The sequence below is a fragment of the Sapajus apella genome, unplaced genomic scaffold (genome assembly GCF_009761245.1).
Source record: "Sapajus apella isolate SASKATOON/1434 unplaced genomic scaffold, GSC_monkey_1.0 scaffold92, whole genome shotgun sequence".
Lineage (NCBI taxonomy): Eukaryota > Metazoa > Chordata > Mammalia > Primates > Cebidae > Sapajus > Sapajus apella.
Window position 1 is genome coordinate 5,178,631 of NW_022437032.1, and position 8,508 is coordinate 5,187,138.

The window sequence follows — 8,508 nt, forward strand, 5'->3', positions numbered from 1 at the left end:
GGGTGACAGAACAAGACTCAGTCTCAGAAAACAAAAACCAAAAGGCTGCTGCCTGATATACCATATCTTTCGCATGTTGTTCAAGCAGTCACGATTGGACGGGTATTTCAGTTATTTCCCATCATTTCCTATGATAAAGGGTTCTCAGCAAGCCTCTCTGTGCCTGCCTCCTTGTGCTCAGGCATAAGCAATGGGCTGGCTGGTAGGAGATGCTCATTTCTGGTTTTCAGAGGTCTTGCCAAATTACCCTTCAGAGTCTGTGTGTACGCTTTAGTGGGGAGGGGTGTCCATTCCTGCTCTTTGGTGCTGTTTATTTCTGGTTTCTTTTCCTCCCTAGCTGCAGAATGGAAAGAAGCCAAGGGGAGAGAGAGAGAAGTTCGTTTCTAGGTGTTCAAGGCCCTGGCTGTGCCACCGCTGGCCTCTCCTCTGGAGGCGGTAAATGGCTGCTTTGTTCTTGGGTTGGTCCCTAAGCAGAATCAGAAGCCGACACGTGTGAAGTGGACAAAAGGAGCCGTGCACATCACCAAGCTGGATCCCACCCCTTGACCTGGAGAAGCTGTTAACTTTGTAGGAGTCGCACACACTCTAGTGCGACGGGGCGTGGGGCGAGCGCCTACCCCGAACCCTGATATCATTAAGTTATAAAAAAGAAAAGGGCCGGGCGCGGTGGCTCACGCCTGTAATCCCAGCACTTTGGGAGGCCGAGGCGGGTGGATCACGAGGTCAAGAGATCGATACCATCCTGGTCAACACGGTGAAACCCCGTCTCTACTAAAACTACAAAAAATGAGCTGGGCATGGTGGCGGCGTGCCTGGAATCCCAGCTACTCAGGAGGCTGAGGCAGGAGAATTGCCTGAACCCAGGAGGCGGAGGTTGCGGTGAGCCGAGATCGCGCCATTGCACTCCAGCCTGGGTAACAAGAGCGAAACTCCGTCTCAAAAAAAAAAAAAAAAAGAAAAGAAAAGAAACATAACAAATAGCCCGACCCTCACTAACGGATGTAAAGAAAAGAAACCAAGCTGACTCTCAATCTAGGAGAAGTGGGAGGCACAGAGGGGGAAAGGGGTTTCGGGGAAACCCAGGATGGAAGGAAGGGTGTGCAATGGATCAGATCTGGACTGAAAAGGGGGACAGATGGGAAAGAGGAAAGAAAGGAGGGAAAGGGGAAAGAGTGAGGAAGGGGCCGGAGGAAAGTGACAAGGTAAGAAAAGGAAGGAAAGGGCGAGAGGAGGGAGGGGTGGCTGAGAGCAGTTTCGGAGAGCAGGCTGCGTCCCAGTCTGTTTGTGATTAGCGCACAGCCCGGTGCAGAATGGAGTAAACAGAAACTTTCAGGCGTCCCCTCCGCCCCTCGCTGAGGCAAAGCAGAAATCAGATGCTCTGTGATTAATCGTGGAGGATTCAGGACACGACCACAAACGCTGTGTGGACTTGAAATTAACTGCCTGTTCCCAGTCCCCTTGCCAAAATGGGAGTTGGGGGGTGGGACGTGAAGGCGTGGGGGCCCCCCGCCTGCTGGAGACCAGCATGGAATTCCCCCCGGCAGAGCTGGGAGTGACACTGACAGGCAATCGGCAGCGTCCAGCAGGCAGCATCCGGGGGGGAGCGGGGCCCGCTGGGGGGCCCCAGGAGGGCTTCCTGGAACCCCAGCTCCACGGCCGCCTGCACCCTGACACAGGCCAGATAAGAGTCCCTGCTGCATTATCAGAGCCCGGCAGAGCACCGGCCTCCCTCTACCAGAAGGAAGACTGGGGTTGCAGCAGGTCCCCAAGGCGATCTTCCCAGAGTGGGACGGGCGCCTGGTGGCCAGCGTGGATGGACTTTGCCGAGCCCTAGCTGGAGTCCGGGAGTCCCTGGCGAGATGGGAGCAGACGCTTGTTGGTAGCACTAGAGAAAGCAAGGCAGCTGCAAGGAGGCAGGCGGGACGGCACCTGAGTGTCCAGACCTGCTCAATGGTGAGTGTGATGTGACTGATCCCCATGTGTGCCGTGATGCTGCCTTGGGCGGACAGACTTCTGGAGCTGGGGGCACGGGAGGGTGCAGCCCCTTTCCCACCGTCCACCTGGAGCTCCCAAGGCCAGGGGAGGGAACCTGGGTTGAGGCTGAGATGAGATGACGGTATCGTGCTGTGAAGCCTTGGGCAAGTTATTTGCCCTCTCCAGGCCTCCATGTGTCCAATGCTAAAACAGTGGTTGAGCTAGGTGATCTTTAAGACACTCTCATGATGACAGCTATTCCTTGCGCATCTGCTATACACCAGGTGCTGTACAGACATTTTTGAATTGTCAGCTCAGGAAATCCCCAGAAGCCCCCTGTGGGGTAGGTATTATTGGTATCCTCATTGTACACCGAGGAAACGGTAACCCAGAGAATCGAAGTGACTTGCTGAGGTCACACAGCCCATCAGTGGCAGAAACGAGAATAAGACCCAGGTTCTTCCAACTTCGCTTTGGCTACACTCTCCTGCACGCCCCCCGTGTTCTGTATTTGGTATTCTGTGTTCCATGGTTCTGCAATTATCCCAAGCAGCAGGGGTGAAGGCGAAGGAGGTATGAATGGAGCATTACCTGCAGGAGGGAGGCCGTGGTGGGGCAGAAGGAGCGGCAGGCTGACATGGCAAGCAGCCTTTTAAAGGAAGTGTCAGCCCAGGGTGGGGACTGGCTGCCCTGGCATGGGGCAGGGGCTCCAGGCTTGAATGACGAGTGCCCGATGCAATTTCCTAGACTGGCTGCCTTGTAGGAGGCTCCCCGGGGCAAGAGAGAAGAGAGTTAATATGTCAGTGGTGGAGAGAGCTGGGGGCGGGGAAAGCGGCATATGCCTCAACTAGGTTTTGTTCCAATTTTATTTTGCCTTTGCAAAAAATCTGTTTCAAATCATTCTGGGCCCGTGCAGCGTTTTTGGACGAAACAGAATTGTGAAACACGCACCACGCTTTCCACATGCCTTCCCAGGGGGGAATAACATATTAATATTATCGTAAGCTATTTGCATATATATCCCTGCAGCTGTGGCTGGTAGCGGCCAAGAGATAAGAGGACTGATAAAGTCAGCTCGTTTCTCCTTGGCATGGAAAGGGAGGATGCAGGTTACACTCAGGGGCCAGAAAACACACAGCAGGTGGGGAATCCCTGGGGTGCCAGGCATGGGCCAGAGTGAAAGGTCCCAGCACCCAGATGTGGCCTTTTCTTTTCTCTTCCCTTGGAAAATTCCATCCCGAAGCAGCTCTGTACTGATCCAGGCCTCCTTTCCTTTTGGGGACTGGCTGTGAACTGCCCCGCCTCCACCTCCCCCCCACCCCACCCCCCCCACCCACCCCCCCCCGCCATACCTCCCCACCCCCACCACCTTGGGGACAAGTCAGCCCTGAGTTGTGGTCTCGGCTCTGGGAGCCACTCGTCCAGAAGCCCCGTCCCCAGCCCCAGGTAAAATGGGACAATTGGTTACCCTACCCAGTTCCACCCTGGATTTTCTTTGTGACCTTGAGTAAGTCACTTCCCTTCTCTCAGCTTCCTCATCTTTAAAAACAAAGGGATTATTTTAGGAAAGCTCTAAACTTCTTTGCAGCCAAAATTCCATGAGTTGGGTTGAAGAGCACTTAAATTCTGAACTGGGTGAGGGTGTCTGAGAGTAAGATGAAGTTTGGAGTGAGGTGGCTCACACCTATAATCTTAGCACTTTGAGAGGCCGAGGCAGAGGGATCACCTGAAGTCTGGAGTTCGAGACCAGCTTGGCCAACATGGTGAAACTTTGTCTCTACCAAAAATACAAAAATTAGCTGGCCGTGATGGCATGTGCCTATAGTCTCATCTACTCGGGAGGCTGAAGCGGAAGAATCACTTGAACTGGGGAGGCAGAGGTTGCAGTGAGCTGAGATCCTGCCACTGCACTCCAGCCTGGGCAACAGAGGGAGACTCCATCTCAAAAAAAATAAAATAAAATAAAAAGAAGTTTAGAGAGGAGGAAAATCACCCGGCCACTTCCCTAGAGAAGTCCAGGAAGGCACTGGAGAGGCCGGAATGAAGGCGGGCTTGGGGAGGACTGATGGCCTGTGGTACCATCGGCACGGGTGTCAGTTATAACGACACTATGGTCCTGCAGCTTCTGAGGAGCCTAATGGGTTGTTGAAAGCGTATTGTGATCTTGTGCTGAGTGATTTCACCCAGATGCCCACTGGTTGCTGAGGCCTTCCCCATTAGAGCGTCAGTGCTCCCCCAGTTCTTCCTGGGGAGCTCCAAAAGGGTATTTCACGTGCTTCGCAAACCAGTCTCTTGTTTTATTTTTTGAGACAGTGTCTCTGTCTGTTGCTCAGGGGGGAGTGCAGTGGTGCAGTCCTGGCTCACTGCAACCTCTGTCTCCTGGGTTCAAGCAATTCTTCTGCCTCAGCCTCCCGAGTAGCTGGGATTACAGGCATGTGCCACCACACCCGGCTAATTTTTGTACTTTTTAGTAGAGACAGAGTTTCGCCATGTTGGCTAGGCTGGTCTCAAACTTCTGGCCTCGGGTGATTCGCCTGCCTGGGCCTCTCAAAGTGCCAGGATTACAGGTGTGAGCCACCGTGCCCGGCCTGGTCTCTTGTTTTGTCTGTCCTTCCTGCTTCCTGTTTCCTCTGAGGCCATTTGGAGGAGCTTCCCTGCCCAGCACAGCATCCACAGTGCCGGCTCTGTAACTCCCAGTGCTTCCCAGTGTTTAGTGCCTGAGGTGAGATGCCCTGGGTTCTGGGCAGATGTGAAGAGACTGGCTTCCTCCTCAGCTCGGCGATGTTCTTAGCCGTGCTGTCCCCACACAGAGAGGTGGTGAGTCAGCTTGTACCAGCTGTGAAAGCTGATGGACAGATTTTTAGGAATGAGGTGAACTGGATGCTAAACACAGCCATTGTTACAAATTAAATTATATGAGCTTATAATTAAATAAATTATATGAAAATCAAAGGTAATCAAGGCCAAGTGTGGTGGCTCACATCTGTAATCCCAGAGTTTTGGGAGGCTGAGACAGGAGGATCATTTAAGCCCAAGAGTTTGATCAGCCTGGGCAACATAGCAAGACCCCATCTCTACAAATAATTTGGGAAAAAACTAGCCGGGCATGGTGGGGTGTGCCTGTCATCCCAGCTACTCAGGAGGCTGAGGTGGGAGGATTGCTTGAGCCCAGGAAGTCGAGGCTGCCGTAAGCTCTGATCGCACCACTGCACTCCGGCCTGGGCCACAGAGCAAGACACTGTCTCAAAAAGATAAAAATCAATCAATAATTTTTTTTAAAAAAGGAAAATATTAACTGGTATTTCTGAAGAATTACACTTCTTGATCAATTGTAACCATAGATTCATTACAGATTTTGCTGAGGGCAAAAATCAACAAAACTGCTACCTGTGAATGAATCGATTATATTATATTTACAAAAAAAGAGTATTGTAACTTTTATTTTTTTATTTGTAAATTGTGTGGGGCACATTCTTTACATCACTACAATTTTTTTTTTTTTTTTTTTTTTTTTTTGAGATGGAATCTTGCTCTGTCACCTATGCTGGAGGACAGTGGCGTGATTTCGGCTCACTGCAACTTCCGTCCCAGCAGTTCTCCTGCCTCAGCCTCCCGCATAGCTGGGGTTACAGGGTGCCTGCCACCATGCCCAGCTAATTTTTTATGCTTTTGGTAGAGATGGGGTTTCACCATGTTGGCCAGGCTGGTCTCGAACTCCTAATCTCAAGTGATTCTCCCACCTCAGTCTTCCAAAGTGCTGGGATTACAGGTGTGAGCCACTGTGCCCAGCCTACATCAATACAATTTATAATAAACCAAAGTACACGTGTGTGTGGATATGCAAATATATGTACTTGCCCATGCACACATGTGCACCACACACTCACTTTCCCTTGGAGAGCTGGTTGCTACACCTCTGCCCGCACACCATGGGCTCCACAGCATCTGTGCTTGTGCCAGGGTGTCAAAGATCTTCTCCTGAACAGTCCTTGGCCCTCTTCCAAAGGAATTTAGACCCCAGGCATAGGCTTTGGATGAAAGTCTTTTTTTTTTTTTCTTTTTTTTTCTTTTGAGATCGAGTTTTGCTCTTGTTGTCCAGGCTGGAGTGCAATGGCACCATCTTGGCTCACTGCAACCTCCGCCACCTGGGTTCAAGTGATTCACCTGCCTCAGCCTCCTGAGTAGCTGGGATTACAGGAGCTCGCAATGACACCTGGCTAATTTTGTATTTTTAGTAGAGATGGAGTTTCACCATGTTGGTCAGGCTGATCTTGAACTCCCGACCTCATGATCCACTTGCTTTGGTCTTCCAAAGTGCTGGGATTACAGGGGTGAGCCACTACGCTCAGCCTGGATGCAAATCTTTCAACTTTCTCCTCTAGCTTAAAACAAACCAGCAGCCAAACTCCTCTTTCTTGCCCTTAGCACTAGATATTTCAGGATGCTGAAATATCGGGTGGGGTAGAGATCCTGTCTACACCAGCAGCATCTGGGTCCCAGCTCCACCAGCCACAAAGGCCTTGGGACGCCCTCTCCATTGTGGCCTCTGTGTCTGCACTTGCGGGGCATTTCTGGAGTCCGTCCGTGACGGCTCCCAGTTAGTCCTGTTCCGTTTCAGGTCTCTCTCCTGCCATTCTTTGTTTTCAGGCACAGCGAATGATGCTTTAACAGAAATGGCATCTTGGAACAAGTCAAAGGAGCGGCCAAGCCAAACTTATAGGAAAGTTCAGACAACTTGCTATTTTTAGAAACTCTAGGAGCCAGGTGGGCCCTTTCCATTGCTGAGGGCCTAAGCCAGCAAGCGCGAGAGGAAAATATTTCTCATTCCCAAGTTCCGCTCTCTTGCAGTCTAGGCCAAGGAGGAGGCCCAGGTGGGACATTAGCTAAGAGAAGCGCAACTGCGAAACAAGAGGAGAGCCATGCCCACAGCAGTTTAGAAGAGAACTAAAAATACCCGTTTTTTTTTTTTTTTGAGATGGAGCCTTGCACTGTGGCTGGAGTGCAGTGGCGCGATTTCGGCTCACTGCAACCTCTGCCTCCCAGGTTCAAGCAATTCTACTGTCTCAGCCTCCAGAGTAGCTGGGACTACAGGTGCCTGCCACCATGCCTGGTTAATTTTCGAATTTTTAGTAGAGATGGGGTTCCACCATATTGATCAGGCTGGTCTTGAACTCCTGAACTCAAATGATCCGCCCGCCTCGGCCTCCCAAAGTGCTGGGATTACAGGCCTGAGCCACATTGCCGGGCCCCAAACAGGCATTTTTATTGTTTTGTGAAGTAGCAAGGGCGCACCTAAATTTAAACCTTAGTGGCTCCTGTAGTCACCCTGAGTCACCCCCGTTAAGAGCCAGGTGTCTATGCTTTCAGGCCATTCATTCACCCCATTCCTATTTTTCTTTTTTATGTAATTTTAATTTCAAAATTGGGATGATCGTATGCATTTTATTCTGCATTTTCCTTCTTTCAACTGACAGGTCTTCTGGACATTTTTCCATGAGCCCATGAAGACCTAAAACATTCATTTTAATGCCCACATCACAGAAGTCCTAGAAGGTTGTAGGAAGAGCTCAGATTTTTTTTTTTTTCTTTTCTTTTTTTTAGAGAGTCTCACTCTGTTGTCCAGGCTGGAGTGCAGCGGCATGATCTCAGCTCACTTCAACCACTGTTTCCCGGGTTCAAGCGATTCTCCCGCCTCAGACTCCCAAGTAGCTGGGATTACAGGCACACACCACCATGCCTAATTTTTGTATTTTTAGTAGAGACAGGTTTTTGCAGGGTTGGGTAGGCTGGTCTCAAACTCCAGACCTCGGGTGATCCACCCGCCTCGGCCTCCCAAAGTGCTGAGATTACAGGTGTGAGCCACTGTGCCCAGCCTATTTAAAAAAAAATTCTATCCCTTCACCAGCTCTTAAGAAGGGCTCAGGGTAGGGTGAGGGAAAAGAAAAAAAAAAAGAAGGGCTCAGTTTGGATGGCCGTGTCTCTGCTTTATAACCAGGTCTCAAACTTTCTTAACCCCTAAACACTCACAGCAAAAAAGAAATTCTACACTGGACGCAGTAGCTCACACCTGGAGGCCAAGGCAGGAGGATTGCTTGAGATCAGGAGTTCAAGACCAGCCTGGTCAACATAACAAGACTCTACACACATATTTAAAAATATTAGCTGGGTGTGGTTGCATGCACCTGTGGTCCTAGCTACTCGGGAAACTGAGGCAAGAGGCTTGCTTGAGCCAAGGAAGTTGAAGCTGCAATGAGCCATGTTTGTGCCACTGCAATCCAGCCTGAGTGAGTGGCAGAGTGAGACCCTGTCTCAAAAACAAACAAATGAACAAAAAAGAAATTCTGTTGGCTCCCCTGTCAACTTGTACCCAGAAGCTGACAGCTCTCTGTCACCTCCACTTCCTCCACCCTGGTCCCAGTGGCCATTGTATCTCTCTCTGGACTATTCCACATATTCTTATTTTCTTAAGTGTCCCCTGCTGGAATGTGAGTTTCCTGAAGGTAGGGCCTTTTTTTTTTTTTTTTTTTTTTTTTT

At 50.5% G+C, this 8,508-nt stretch overlaps 1 protein-coding gene across 3 annotated transcripts in view; it reads left to right on the plus strand.

Moving 5' to 3' along the window:
* Positions 1-962: 962 nt before the first annotated feature.
* RIPOR3 (RIPOR family member 3) overlaps positions 963-8,508 on the plus strand; it is a 104,356-nt gene continuing 96,810 nt past the window's right edge. For all 3 annotated transcript variants that reach the window (XM_032256007.1, XM_032256009.1, XM_032256008.1), the window contains exon 1: positions 963-1,953. In XM_032256007.1, the coding sequence (XP_032111898.1) occupies positions 1,951-1,953 (3 nt within the window). In that variant the 5' untranslated portion in view covers positions 963-1,950. The remainder of the gene's footprint in view (positions 1,954-8,508) is intronic.